Raw genomic sequence first — 16,347 nt, forward strand, 5'->3', positions numbered from 1 at the left:
TCATACTATTCATATTATTCACACTATTCATACTATTCACACTATTCATACTATTCACACTATTCACACTATTCATATTATTCACTCTTTTCATACTATTCATATTATTCACACTATTCACACTATTCATATTATTTACACTTCACACTATTCATATTATTCACACTATTTATACTATTCATATTATTCACACTATTTATACTATTCATATTATTCACACTATTCATACTATTCATACTATTCATATTATTCACATTAGTCATACTATTCATATTATTCACACTATTCACACTATTCACACTATTCACACTATTAATACTATTCATATTATTCATACTATTCATACTATTCATACTATTCATATTATTCACACTATTCACACTATTCACACTATTCACACTATTCACACTTCATACTATTCATATTATTCACACTATTCATACTATTCATATTATTCACACTATTCATACTATTCACACTATTCATACTATTCACACTATTCACACTATTCATATTATTCACTCTTTTCATACTATTCATATTATTCACACTATTCACACTATTCATATTATTTACACTTCACACTATTCATATTATTCACACTATTTATACTATTCATATTATTCACACTATTTATACTATTCATATTATTCACATTATTCATACTATTCACAACTATAATCACTGAAGTGACGTTGGATGTGAACATATTTTAATATTTGTCAGTGATCAATACTTTCACTCATACTCAGTAAAGTTCAGTATACAGAGATCTAAGGGCCTGTACTATGAATCTAGATTAGCTCTTATTGCGCTAACTTCCAGGATTTAATCAGTGTGTGCTCGATAACGTCTTACAGAGCTTAATCACCATGGTAACTTATGCTGAATGACTCGCCTGGTCGCGAGCAGGTTTTTTTCTGGCTAGGATTTTAGCAAGTGTTAAAGTCCCGCCTCCTGACCAATCAGATCTCTTAGAAAGCGAGCTGTCCAATAAAAGGTGATGTGTGAACACGTCACAGAGTGGATCTGATTCTGTGGTGAAGCAAAGAGGCTCAGTCCTGTAGATCATAAAAGTATAAATATGTTCCACCTCATGATGTAGATGTGTATGAACGCAGCATCAGAGACACAGACGAGGTCAAAGAGAAAGTGATTCTCTGTTTATATACTCACAAATTTAAATGTTATTAACACTCGTCTATTCCTGCATTAATTACTTTTTGCAGTAACAGTGTTGTTTTTAGTCTGAATTAAGTGTTTTAATTCTTCTTATTTTTAAAGAATTATTTCTCATTTGTGACGTTCTACAGTTCATCTGTGTGATTGGTCAGACGCTGTAATATCCTCCTCCGGCACTAGAGGGCACCGGTTAACCAGACTGAAATCAACACGCCTACCTCAGCGTGTTGTGATCTAGATTTGTAAAACAGCTTCTGTCTGACGGCGAATGTTTGGTTAGTTAAAGCTCGCTAAGGAGATTAATCCATGATATAATTATCTAGATTCATAATATAGGCCCTAAATCTAATCTTTATCTAATGTAGTGTGATGTGTGTGCTCTTCTTCTTCTTCTTCTTCTTCTTCTTCTGAGGTGATGTTTGTTAAAAACTCTTAAAAAACTCAAATTAAAAACCCTTAATAACTGAGTGTTTGTGTTTGTTACTCAGAGCGCCACCTGCTGAGCACACAGGGAACAAACCAATACTTTGGTTACATTGTTTGTGTAAAAAAGGAACACAGAGGAACTTTTTTACTTTTGTTACTCGTGTGCATCTGATACTTATTTTATTTTTCTTAGTGTTGACACAAAAGAACCAGAGGGGGTTAGATCAAACCCAGCTCAGGATTAAATCACGGTTGTCTCCGTTAATCCAGGATCTAATTGGACAATAAACAGGTTGGTTGCCATGGATACACAGTGTATGGTTTACCTGCTGCAGACGAACGCATCATTTAAAATCATTCAAGATGGACCAATGGGAACAGACTCAGTTCTACAAGTTCTACAGTTTTAACAATTGATTAAAGGAAATCAATCAGAATGATTGATTATGATTAAAATGATGAATCCTGTTCTGATTACTTTGTGTTTAATGTGTTTATAATGAGATGATCACAGTCAGCATGAGTTTAAACCATCAATGGCAGCTCCATTGATCGATCAGAGATTGATCAATGAGAAAGCTCTGAATATACAGTCATGGTGTATTATTTGTGATGAGTCATGCCTATCTCCACATTACCATAGACTCCACGGTGCGCTGCGCTCTCTTCCCTGCCTCGCCTGCTTAAAGCACCGTAAGGCACCGCGGAGTGCCTTAGGGTGCAGTGCAAGAGAGGGACCTACGACAAAACGTATACAGACACTTTATGAAGCCTCCAGGTCCCTGTATGTCACCTCATTCATCCTAACCTGGGGGTTTCCACTGGATACGTCTCCACTGTCCACCGTCCAGTAATCCCCACCAGTTGCATTTAGAGTGTGTCACGGTGCACTCTGGTTGGACGACTGTGACGTCACGAGACAGAGCAGTTCTCACAATATTTATATAATCACGTGAGAACGCAGTTAAATGTCTGTGTTCTAAACTCAACAATAAACAAATAAACAGGTCAGTGTTCCTAACGAAGGAGAACAAGAAGGTTGGACTCTGGATTTGTCATAGACACATTTTTATCAACAGAGAAGAGATAAAACTGTAAAACATGAACTAAATCAAAGTTGCTGCAGTTTACAGTGAGTTACAGTATGAGAGGAAACAATATAGTAAATGTGAGTTTGTTTTTACACATTATGACTTTTTTATGATGTAGTTACTTCAAACATAATCTGAAGTGTTTTATTTTGAAAAGTAACATGATATTTTTTTGCAGAGTATTGTATTTCAATCAGGAGGACGGCGACTGTGTGCTTTAGAGAGCAGCTTTATTTTTCCTTAGCATTACCCACAATTCCCCGGGAGACCGGGCTCCCGCTTACGTCACACTGTCGACACACACACATACACATATGCAGGTCACAGTGGTATGTAACATTTACACCCCCCCTTAAAACATCTGAACAATGGTCATGAGCTAAGACCCCCCCCCAATGCACAAACTAACATCAAGGCCAAACGGCCAACCTGGCTAGATAAACCGGGGAGACTGCCAGTTTACCCGTATAGCCCGGTGGATTATTCTGCCACCTCACAGGCTATACACTATGCTGGTGCATTAAAAGTCAGTAAGATAGTCATCGAGGTACAAGGGCCTCTGGCGGGCTCGGACCGGACGGGGTCCAGCCTGCAGGGGTTCAGCCCGCACATCTGGTCCAGCCTGGGTCTCCGCCAGTACATCTGGAAGGTCCCAGACCCCACTGGTGCAGCGTGGATGAGCTGCGGCTTGCTGATCCGCCACAGATGGTTGCTTCACCCGCCAGAGGCGGCTGACATGCCAGCGTGAACCATCGGTAACGCGGAAGGTGGCTGGCCCCAGTTGTGCTGTGATCTGTGTTGGTGCAGACCAGAAAGAGAGCAGTTTGTGAGATCGAGTGGGTCGCCGGACTCGGACCCAGTCTGATACGGTGAGTGTAGGCGGTTTCACACGGTGTCTCCTGTCAAACCACCGCTTCATTGTACGTTGCTGCTGATCCACTCTGTCGCCTGGGGAGGGTGTTGCTGTTGGAGTAACTCTCACCGGAGGGCGCAGTTGGTCCAAAGGAAGTTGTAGTTCACGCCCTAGCATCAGTAGGGCTGGAGAGTTGCCAGTGGTAGTGTGGGGTGTTGCTCTGTAGTGCAGTAGGGTGCTCTGCAGTGATGTTGAGAACGACAGGCCATCTGCCATGTGTGCTCTGAGCCCGTTCTTAAGGGTCTGATTAAACCTCTCCACGCCTCCGTTGGCCTGCGGGTGGTAAAAGGCAGTCCTAATGTGCTTTATCCCCCTCCCCTCTGCAAAAGCCACAAAGTCAGCTGAAACAAACGGAGGCCCGTTATCAGTGGTGATGGCGTCAGGGACACCCCAGCGAGCGAACAAAGAGGAGAGGAAACCGATGACCACTGTAGTGGTGACAGACCCGGCAGGCAGCACCTCCGGCCATTTGGAGTGGAGATCGTATGCTACCAGGAGGAAGCGCTGATGCTGAGGGGTGCCATGAAGTTCACCACAAATGTCCACCTGTATGTGGGTCCAGGGAGCCCGAGGCCACGGCACGGGCTGCAAGGGTGGGGGTGGGGGAGAGCCGGTCTTACCACTGGTGAGGCAGGCCGTACAGTTTCTGACCAGATCTTCGATGTCGCGGTCAATGCCCGGCCACCAGACCAGGCCCCTGCAGCGTTGTTTGACCCTCACGACGCCCAGATGGCCGTCGTGGACCATGGCCAGGACCCGTTCTCTCAAAGTGCTCGGGACCACTGTGCATAGCCCTCTCGCCACGCAGACGTCATTCCAGCAGGAGAGGTCCCCTCTGACCTGGTGAAAGGGCGCTAGTTCCTCAGGAACCCTGGCAGGCCAGCCGTTACGAATGAAAGTGCAGAGCTGGGTGAGAACAGGGTCCTGTGCAGAGGCCGACTGAAGGTCTTTCAGTGAAACAGCTGCCTCGAGGGGCGTGTGGAGCAAGAGGATCAGTTCCGGTTCTGAGGAGTCCTGGCTGGTGTCTGGTGCAGAGGCAGGTGTGGCTCTGGAGAGGAGATCTGCTACCACATTCTCCCTGCCTGGGGTAAACTGTGTGGAGAAGTTGTATGCCTCTCAGACCACCGGTAAAGCCGCAGCGGTTTGTTGCCTGAACCGGTTGTGACTAGGAGGGCCGTGAGGGCCTGGTGGTCGGTCCGTAGTGTGAAATGTCGACCGTAGAGGTACATGTGCCACCGCTCACATGCCCAGATGCAGGCCAGCGCCTCCCTTTCTCCCACAGAGTACTTCTGTTCTGTTGGAGTAAGCGCTCTAGAAGCGAACGCCACTGGACGCTCAGTCCCTTGGTGAGATTGAGACAGGACCGCACCTACCGCAGTGTTGGATGCATCGCAGGTCACGAACGTGGGGCTGTCGAGGTCAAAGTGGGCCAGAACAGGTGAGGAGGTCAGTTGTGACTTAAGCCGGCGGACTGCAGCAGAGCACGCAGGAGACCAGATCCAGGGTGCATCCTGCTTCAGGAGAGCACGCAGCGGCGCAGTAGTGTCTGAGTAGAGGGGAAGGAAACGCAAGTAAAACGCAGTCATCCCCAGAAACGATGATAGTTGCGCCGGGCAGGAGGGTTCAGGCAGAGGCAGGATAGCATCGACATTCGAGTGCAGTGGGCTTAGCCCCTCAGCGGTCAAGCGGAACCCCACAAACTCAATAGCCTGAGCCGCAAAGATGCACTTCTCCCCATTCAGTGTGAGGTTGTGACCGGCTAGCACATCCAGTACCCTGGAAAGGCGGTCGTCATGCAGGGCGGATGTTGCTCCGTGCACCACAATGTCGTCCAGGTACACAACCACCCCAGGAATGCCTGCGAAGATGGTGGCCATGATTTTCTGGAAGCAGCTGGGAGCGGAGCTGAGTCCAAAGGGCATCCGCGTGTAGCGAAAGACCCCCATGTGGGTCACAAAGGCGGTGAGGTTGCGGCTGCCAGGGTGTAGGGGAACCTGCAGGTAGCCCTGGCGAAGGTCAAGCTTCGAGAAGACGGTTGAGCCATGAAACTGTGCAGAGAGCTCCTCCACTGTGGGCAGTGGGTATCTGTCCGGGACCACCGCTTTGTTTACCTGTCTGAGGTCGACACAGGGGCGGAGGCCGCCTGTCTTCTTCTTTGCCACCACCAGATTGGAGATCCAGGGCGATGCATCGACTCGTTCGATGATGCCAGCATCCAGCAGTTTCTGTAGCTCGCCAGTGACATCATCACGCAAAGTGAGGGGCAGCCTGCGCAGAGGTTGGATGACAGTCTTCACAGCTGGGTCGATGAGCGGTTGGTGGTTGACGGCGGTGAGGCAGCCCAGCCCAGTGAAAAGCAACGGCCAGCGCAGCTGCCATGGCGTGGTCACGGTCAGGATAGCAGCACCCAGATTGTCAGTGATGGCGAAACCCAGGGCGCAGAACAGGTCGAAACCGAGGAGGTTGGCACCATGCCGAGACACCTGGAACGTAAATGCTGGGAGGGTCCTGGATCCATAACAAACAGAAAAGGTAGCAGTGCCCAACATGTTAATTTTAGTGTGTCCATAGCCGTACAGCTCCTCTGCTCCTGCTTTGATAGTGTGTCTGGGAAAGAGTCGCCGAACTGTTGACTCACTGAGAAGAGACCTGGAGGCAGCCGTGTCCAGTAGCAGCGGTAAACACACGTTATCCAGCTCCACCGTGCACCAGGTGAAAGGTCTGTTGTTGGCACCCACCGAGTGAATGGTGGTCGGGCTTGATGGGCGGGATGAGTGGCGCTGGGTTCTTGTGGGAGCGGGTGCTGAGCGGCACACCTTAGCAAAGTGATTGAGCCTACCGCAGCGCCGACATCTCTGTCCCGTGGCTGGGCAAACCGGTGCCCTTGTGGGAATACGAGCCACAGTTCCCGCATGGCCGGCGTGCTGAGGCACCCTGACGTCCCGCGACGTTAACCTCGAGCTCGGTGTGAGGAAAAGCAGGGCCGGGAGCCTGGTCTGCCGGTGTCACAGTCTGAGCTAGCGGAGTGGAGAGAGAAGGAGGCAGACCTGTAGCCGTTAGCCGCGATGCTAGCAGAGCAGCCGACTCAAGCTGAAACGCCATTTCCACTGCCTTAGACAGAGTTGTGTCGTCCGGGGACATAAGCAGTCTCTCACGCAGTTTGTGATCAGCTGCGTGTTCGGCTAACTGATCCCGAATAAACTCGTCCTCTAGGTGTTCAAATTTGCGGCGGCGATAAACGTCTCAAAGGACTCAAACCAGCGGCCACGGGATCGGCGGCTCGCCCGGCAAAGCGAGGAACGGAGAGACAGGTGAGACGGGAAAAAACTCCATCCTCGTCGCCAATATTGTATTTCAATTAGGAGGACGGCAACTGTGTGCTTTAGAGAGCAGCTTTATTTTTCCTTAGCATTACCCACAATTCCATGGGAGACCGGGCTCCCGCTTACGTCACACTGTTGACACACACACATACAAATATGCAGGTCACAGTGGTATGTAACACAGAGTACGTGCTTAACTTCCTGTTTAGCTTCATTTGCTCTGTGCTGATTGATGCGTCGTGCTCCGGTGTCCATCATAAATAGAAGTCCTGTGTATATCTGGTGGAGGACACCGGACTGTCGGAGCTGTGAAGGAGCAGACACGCAGCGCAGCGGACCTGGTGTAAATTAACATAAACTTTAATAGAAACCTATCAGCTCTGGTGACGCGGCGGTGACGTAACGCAGCAGAGCCACATCCAGTGGAAATTGGGGGTAACAGTGAGATCATGGGTACACACAGGATCCTGCAGCTGCACAAGCTGTCACTCACCTCTCGGTCTCACTTCCGCATACATTGCTTAGGTCAGCGATTCTCAACTGGTGGGTTGGAACCCAAAAGTGGATCGTGGATCTGTACTTAGAGGGTCGCAGACAGCTGGTCAAAAATGAATAAATACTTAATGTCTCTCATCTTGGACTTGTCTTTTATTTTGAAAGAAATGTTTCTTTTGACAGGCATGCTGTGAAATGCATCTTGCACAGGAAATTATTTGCAGTAGATTTGTTTTAAAAAAAGATGTGTAACAGATATTTTTGAAAAACTAATTTTGGTTGGTTGAATAAAAAAATAAATAAAAAAGTGGATCGCGATTTAATGACCGTGGCAAAATATGGGTCCCAGGATGAGACTAGTTGAGAACTCATGGCTTGGGGAACGCCCAAACAGAGGCACATGTACGGTACCTGATCTTCAACAATGTGTGTGCGCGTTATGATTGGTCAGCTGTCCATAGATATAAATAATTTGTTGTCTTTAAATTACACTGCCTTATGTGCATCACTCAGTGAAGGAATGGCATGGTATTTTGTTTTATATTATAAGAAACAATTGTATTAATTTAATCAATACAATACTTTGTTTATTGAAAAAATGCATTTTCCTCCTTTATGTAAGATGAGTGGAAGGAGTTTGGGCATACAGGAGGAGCTGTTTGTGAATGGGAATTCAGTCTATGCCTGGTTGCAGTGTGGGTGACATCTCCAGGCCAAACTCATGGTTGGAGTAAGATCTTGTTTTTTCCAGTGAACAATGAGATGTTCTTTTTGCTTTCTTTTTTTTCTAAATAGCACAGGATCTTCACTTTTTTTTCACTTTTTGCGCACTTTGAATAAACTGAAAAACTCGAACTTCCAGACTTTTTCAGAGTTTATTTGTGACCCACAACATATGGTGTGTTGAAAACACAACAACGGCTTATAACCTGGCCCTGGATGAGGGGGCCGCATCCTGGGCAACATGGGATAAGGACGAGGAGAGCGGTGCCGTTGACCCACCAAGAATGGTGGGCCAACCAGAGCTCAGGTACCACAGAGGAGCTACTTTTTCATATGAGGACCTTCTTGGCTGATCAGCAAAGAAGGGAAAAGGGAATGCTGTCAGAGGACTTAGGGCGTCACTGCCGCACCAAGAACGGCAGAATGGTGAGCAAGCAGTGGTTGAGCCAGAGCAACCTGCGGAGGTGTCACCAGCGCCATGGGCAGCCATGAGCCCTAGGTTGAAATTGCCCACCTTAGCACCACGGTCGCGTCGTAGTTTGCCCTCTGGGGGGCATGTGACCAGGGACAGCGGTCTGTTTGAACCTGCCAGAGCAGAGAGCAGACCCTGCAGTGACCCAAAGATTTCTCAATATCAGTCTGGGGAGGACATTAACTATTTGCTGCACTTTGAGCAAATTGCCAGAACCTGGGCCTGGCCTGAGGGCGAGTGAGCATGTCGTCCAGTTCCTTTGTTCACTGGGAAAGCCCTCGAGGCCTACAGCGCGATGGACGAGGAGTGAGCACATTCTTAGCCGGACTTGAAGGAAGCGCTCCAAACAAAGTTTGACATCTCCCCTGCAACCCACCGTCAACAGTTCTGGTCGACAATGGTTCCACTTGAGGAGAACCCAACGGAGACGTATCACCGACTGAAGGCCCTCTGGCTAGAGCAGCACACAAATGAGAAGATCGGTGAAGCTGTCATCTTGGAACAGTTTCTGCGAGTTCTTCCAGGAGAGATCCGGACATGGGTGAAGGAGCATGAGCCGGTGGAGGGGCTAACTGTGGCCAAGTTAGCCCTGCAGTACATCAACGCCCATAAAGAAGCACCGTTGTACTCAAACCGCTACACCCATCAGTCTGCGCCTCTGTCCAGGAGTGGAAGACGACACACCAATCGTGAGACAACGGGAAACCCAGGTCCTGACCTAAGTAGCCAAGAAACTGGCAACGATAGACCTTTTTAATGACAACCAGAAGTATCACCTTGTAGAGCCGAAGAGCGGGAGTCGGAGGTGGAGTATTCAGCACAGAACTCCAATCTTTATTTGCCATTTAACACAGCTCTTCTTCTCTCTCTCTAACATAGAAGAACCCAGCATGTGCCACACACAAAATACTTCCCCCCTGAAACACCCTTCTCTACAAAATAAGTTCCCCTACAACTTCCCATTCACTGGGTGAATTATAAATGTAAAACAGTCACCACAGTCTCCTGGTGCCGAGTCACTTCCTGTTTTTGTGGGTCTAATTGAAAATGGCTCTTGTTTTTTCAACAGCGTTGCTTAACTTGCCAGCTTTTTGTTCGCTGATGCAGAGGCGACGAATACCCAAACAAATAAACTTGATAAGGGGTATAAGTTCTTCCATGAAGAATATATCCACAGCTATCAAGGTAAGAAAAGAAGTTGCTTTGTGACCTAACCGCTAGCTACACTAGATGGTGGTATATAACTACACAGTGGTGCTGTATCACATCCTGCAAATGTAGTAATGGTTATATTTGACTAAAATTATGAATGACAAATTGATTCAAATTACTATCTCAGATATTTGGGTGGACCGCAGTAGCAGCTTCAGCCTGGCTAGCTTGCTGTGAGAGGAGAAGCTGCCGTTTCTGAGCCCTCTCGAAGGCAGACTTCCTTTTTGGTGGTGCGATAAAATTATTCCAGGGAAAGAGAGATGGAACAGCTCCACTTTTAAGGCGGCTGATGGTAGGTTAGGGTTAGAAGGATGAGTGAAGTGCTGGCTGCGTACAAAAGTGCTCCCTGGTTTTATACAGAATTCCGGACCCTCATTCCTCCTAACTGCTTGGATCCACTGCCTCCTTTTGTCCAGGTCCATTGGAAAAGCATAGTAAGACAGGTATGGCTGTTTTCTTGCCCCACAAGAGCAACCAGGAACAGAACAAAAACAACCACGCCGAGACTGATCCATTTTTGTCACTGTCTAGTGCTAAAGCTATAGCCACAGGAAGTTGTTGCGCACTACTTGCAGTTTAAAATGCAGAAGTCTGAAAAAGGTTTATAGGGTTTGTTTCTATTGTCAACAGCCTGGACATAAAGCAAAACTGAGTGGGGCATGGTATACACCACAACCTGAGGTACATAATGAACGGTTTGATACTTCTTTGGAACAAAATTGTCTTCAAGGATTTTTGTAACATTTACTATTAGTGCTCGCTAAGGTAAGTTATAGTGGTTCAAATGTAAATGTATTTGTATCTGGCATTGTATACTTAATAGGTTAGTAAAAATATGCCTAATCACAACTGTAACAAAATGTAAATTTTTGTATATTTTACTGATGTCATTAATATTAGATTTATGATATAGCAATCATGATATAGCAATCATGATATAGCAATAACTATATTCCTTGAGGTCAAGTCCATGGACACCACAAACATTATTTAACACCTACAATAACTACATTAATAAATTGTTCCTTTGAGAAATGTGCTTTTCCCACTGCATCTGCCATTGTAACCACTATTTACAAATCCTACGATAAACAAGCGATAAGCATCTATATACTGATAAGTAAACTCCCTGTTTTTTCAAAGGCTATAGAGAAAGTCGTTGCTGAACAGTTGACGACACCTTGAAAATGAGTCCCTATTGCACCCTATGCAGTTTGGCTTCAGAACTAATCATTCTACTGAAACTGCCTGTTGTTATTTTATGGAATCAATTAAATCAAGCCTTGACACATGACAGGTGGTAGGTGCTGTATTTTTAGAGCTACGCAAAGCTTTTGATACAGTTAATCATCTGGTGTTATTGTCCAAACTGAAACAATATAATATAGCTATGAATACCCTTGGCTGGATAAAATCCTATTTAGCTGGGCACACTGTGTGTCCACGTAAGTGAAGCTGTGTCCCAACTGAGACAGTGCACTATGGGAGTGCCACAGGGATCTATATTGGGGCCACTATTGTTCAGTTTATATATAAATGACCTCCCATCTGTGTGTGATGATGTTGGTGTCCAGATGTATGCTGACGACACTGTCATCTACACGGATAGGAGGGACCATGAACAAGTCGCAACCAAACTATCAATGGCAATGGACAAAATTTCTATATGGTTGGATGATTCCTTTCTAACACTGAATGTAAGTTAAACTGTTGCAATGCTTTTCTCAACACAACCAAACAAAAAAACGTACCCCTTAATTACAATAAAAGGAGAAAAAATTCAATATGTCAGCGAGTTCAGATACCTTGGCATCATTTTAAATTCAAGACTAAGCTTTAAGAAACATATCAAAAGGTATGTCATACAAAAAAATATAATCTGTTTACATTTAAATCTATAAGAAATTAATTGACAATACAAGGAGCCAAAACCTACTTCAGTGCAATGATATTATCCCTCTATGGTGTATCATGCTGGTCACAAGCCAACAAATCCACAATAAAACTTTTAGAATCTCTTTATAATCAAGCACTTAGGATTCTAGACAGGAAATCACCACAGTATCATTACTGTCAAATATTAACTAAATACAAAATGCTCAACGTTGAATACATATTATCTAAAGTTACTATTCAAGATTATTAATAATGTGACACCTCCATCACTGAAAAGGTTTGTCCAATGAACCACTGATCATATGGTCAGAACAACAAGGTCAACAGTCAATGGCCAATGTACCATAACAAAACAACAATCAGCATTAGGATAATCTGCACTTTCCTTTAAAACTATCTCAGAATGGAACAAACTTCCAACTGCACTAAAACTATGCAAAGACTTAAAAACTATTTTGTCTGAATGTGAAACAACATTTTCTGGGAACTCAGACATGTCAGCACTAAAGAAAACAAACAAAAAACAACAACTAAACTTTACATCTGAGAAGGGCAGAGGGTGTATAAACTATAGAGGAACAAGTTTTGCCATTGATGAAATAGTTGGGCTCCGCCCATATTAACCCTAACCCTTATGTTTTAATGGTGATTGTTTACATTCCTTCTGCTGCTAAACCCAACATCAGCCTGTGACATCATTCACTCAGCCATAGCCTGGTTACACCCATTCATCACCATCTCAGGTGACTTTAATCACGTTCATCTCAACAAGACTTCACTCAATATGTGACCTGTCCTACCACAGAGGAGAAGACGTTAGACCTGCTGTATGCTAATGTTACTGATGCATATGGCTCCTCCCCTCTCCCCCCGCTGGGTTGGTCAGACCACAACCTCATTCACCTCAGCCCGTTATCTGCCCCTGGTGAAACGCCAGCCTACGACCACGAGGACAGTGAGGAGATGTTTGAGACACTGAGAGGATGTTGTGAGGCTACAAACTAGGATGTAGTCTGTGAATCACATGGACAAGATATTGATAACCTCACAGAATGCATCACATTATGATATGAACTTCTGTGTGGACACCACTGTCCCAGACTGTGAAATGTTCCCCTAACAATAAGCCCTGGGTAACAGAGGACATCAAAGCCATCCTGAACAATAAGAAGAGGACTTTCAGAGATGGTGATAGGGAGGAGGTGAGATAAATACGGGGGGCTTAAAGGGACAATCAGAGAGGCTAAGGTGGAGTATGGCAGAAAGCTGGAGATAAAGCTTCAGCAAAATAACACCAGAGATCTGGAAAGGGATGAGGACCATCACTGGCTTTAAGTCAACCACCATCAGAAGGTTGGACGGTGGTGTGGACCAGACCAACAAACTAAATCTGTTCTTCAACAGATTTGATACTGTCTACTGGACCCCCTACTGTCACCCCTAGTCACACCTCTGCTGTCTGCACTCAAACACAATCATCCTCCTCCTCTTAACCTTTCACACCTCTGTGTGAACCATCATCTCATCTCCTCCTCTGGCTCCCTGAACACCCACACACCTTTAGACTGTACTGACCCCCCCCACACTGCCTGCTCTCTCCACAATAAACATCACAGCTGACCAGGTGAAAAGACAACTAGTGAAACTTCACGCTGGAAAAGCTGCAGGACCTGATGGAGTCTGTCCCAGAGTACTGAAGGTTTGTGCTTCACATCTTCACCATGAGCCTGAGTCTGTAGAGGGTCCATGTGCTGTAGAAGACATCCTGCCTGGTTCCTGTTCCAAAGACATCACGTCCCAGCAGCTCCAAGGATTACAGACCGGTTGTGTTGACCTCCCACATCATGAAGACCCTGGAGAGACTTATCCTGGTGCAGCTCTGACCATCTATCAGACCACACCTGGACCTACTACAGTTTGTCTACCAGCCCAAGGTTGGAGTTGAGGACAGCATCACCTTCCTGCTCAACCATGTCTCCTCTCACCTGGACGTGGTAGTGAGCACTGTGAGAGTCATGTTCTTTAACACCATCATTGGGTTCTACTGGGTGAGAAGCTGTCAGAGATGCAGGTGGACTCCTCCATTGTGTTCTGGATTGTGGACTACTTAACTGACAGACCACAGTATGTACGTCTGAGACACTGTGTGTCTGACAAAGTGGTCAGCAACACTGGGGCGTGGCCCCTCAAGGGACTGTCCTCTCTCCTTCCTCTTCACCACCTACACCATGGACTTCAGCTACTGCACTGACAGTGGTTGGATGTATCAGGGAGGAGGACGAGGTGGACTACAGGGCTGCTGTGGACAGCTTTGTGACATGGAGTGAGCTGAACCATCTACACCTCAATGTGACAAAGACCAAGGAGCTGATTGTGGACCTGAGGAGAACCAGGAGGCCAGTCAGACCTGTCTCCATCCAGGAGGTCAGTGTGGACATTGTGGAGGAGAACAAATACCTGGGAGTGGTGATTGACAGTAAACTGGACTGGGGGAGGAACACTGACTCCATCTACAGGAAGGACCAAAGCTGAGGTCCTTCAACATCTGCAGGAAAACACTGAGGATGTTTAATGAGTCAGTGGTGGTGAGTGTGATCATCTACGCTGTTGTTTGCTGGAGGAACAGACTGAGGGTCACAGACACCAACAGACTCTAAAGACTCATCCACAAGGTCAGTGACATGGATTAAACTGGACTCAGAGAGGAGGAGCCTGTCTAAGGTGGAGACCATCTTGGTCAATGAGTCCCACTCACTCCATGATGTGCTGGTCAGAACCTTTAGATCCTTCAGCACCTTTAGAACCTTCAGCACCTTCAGAACCATTAGAACCATTAGAACCTTCAGCACCTTCAGGACCATTAGAACCATTAGAACCTTCAGCACCTTCAGAACCATTAGAACCATTAGAACCTTCAGCACCTTTAGAACCATTAGAACCTTTACAACCACTAGAGCCTTCAGCACCTTTAGAACCATTAGGGGTGGTGTGTAGCTCAGTGGGTTGAGCGCCCGCCCCATGTACGGAGGCTGTAGTTCCTCACCTGCAGCCGGTCCAGGTTCGATTCCCGGCCTGGGACCCTTTCCTGCGTGTCATTCCCTGCTCTCTCTGACCCCTTTCCTGTCAAGCAACTGTCATATAAAGGTCACTAGAGCCAAAAAAAAAGAACCTTTAGAACCTTCAGCACCAGGCTGATCCAACCACGGTGCTCTACAGAACGTCACAGGAAATCATTCCTGTCTGTGGAGATCAACCTGTATAATTCATCACTGTAACCTCACAGCTTGATTGTTGGAAATATAGAAATCATATTTGTATATTATTATTATTATTATTATTAATAATAATCTTACTTTATTTTCTACTACTGTAATGTGTGTGTTTCTGATCCCTATTTTTAACAGTCTTTTACTGAATTATACACTTATTTAATGTTTATTCTATCTTTTGTTTTTATTTATTTATTTGTGATTTTTTTTTTTTTTTTTTGTGGCTGTAACGTAAACAATTTTCCCCTGGAATTAATAAAGGAATTCTGATTCTGGAATGTACTTTTTTAAAATGTGTAATAACACTGTTTGTAAATATTATGAACTGTATCGTTTTATGCGGGACTGCAGATAAAAATGAGCTCTAAGAGCTAAAGTCTATTTGCTGATTAATGGTCAAATTTAAATTAAATTAAAATACGTTGTCACTCACCTGTCGTTCTCACTTTCGCATAAGTTGCTTACGTATGTATATATGTTAGATGTGAATGTATAAACTGTAAATATAAAGCTTGTGCAGAATGCGTATGTATTGAATATATATAACTTACATGGTTGTATGGACTGGATACTGTAAGTGTTAGGCTTCTTTCTTCCTCTTCTGCTGGGGCTCGTTTTAGTGAGAAATGATTGTATTATATTGTTTTATGTTTGAGATCAATAAATTAATCAAATCACAAAACATCTACAGATTCATGGGACGTTCACACTGAAACCTCTGCCTCAAAAACCCTTTGACCAAATAAACCCTGTGTCCACATTTGACCTTTAACCCTTTAACTTTGACTCATTTCATTCAAAACCACCACAACAATGATTGTTTATTATTGTTTATTGTTGTTGTTTATTATTGTTTATTGTTGTTGTTTATTATTGTTTATTGTTGTTGTTTATTATTGTTTATTGTTGTTGTTTATTATTGTTGTTGTTTATTATTGTTTATTGTTGTTGTTTACAGGGTGCAGCAGCAGCAGCTAGCTGCTATCTTTCTGCTGCTCAGGGAGAACCAGGAGGTTTTGGGTGAAGTGACTGAAGGAGAGATGGAGGAACAGATGAAGCTCTACTCACTGTGACACCTTCATCATCATCATCATCAACGGTCACTATGACAACAGGCTCCAGCTGTTTGTAAACAAAGTGTCTTTGAAGACGTTTTATTAGCTTTGTGTGAGCTCATGATGAGTTTATATCATCATCATCATCATCATCATCATCATCATCATCATCATCATCAGCTCAGTGTGTTTGTTAATAAAAGGTTGACTTAGTTTTATTTGACTCTCCTTTACCCCCCCCCCCCCCCCCCCCACACACACACACACACGTTGTCCGAAAAGGATGAAGT

The 16,347-nt window shown here is 45.1% G+C and overlaps 1 protein-coding gene across 1 annotated transcript in view; it reads left to right on the top strand.

Annotated features, from left to right (window-relative positions):
- si:ch73-366l1.5 (FILIA-N KH-like domain-containing protein) overlaps positions 1–16,211 on the top strand; it is a 30,997-nt gene extending 14,786 nt beyond the window's left edge. The window contains exon 4 of the mRNA XM_028456306.1: positions 15,961–16,211. Coding sequence (XP_028312107.1) covers positions 15,961–16,075 — 115 coding nt within the window. The 3' untranslated portion in view covers positions 16,076–16,211. The remainder of the gene's footprint in view (positions 1–15,960) is intronic.
- Positions 16,212–16,347: the final 136 nt, after the last annotated feature.

The sequence above is a fragment of the Gouania willdenowi genome, chromosome 8, assembly GCF_900634775.1.
Source record: "Gouania willdenowi chromosome 8, fGouWil2.1, whole genome shotgun sequence".
In the NCBI taxonomy this organism is placed as follows: domain Eukaryota; kingdom Metazoa; phylum Chordata; class Actinopteri; order Blenniiformes; family Gobiesocidae; genus Gouania; species Gouania willdenowi.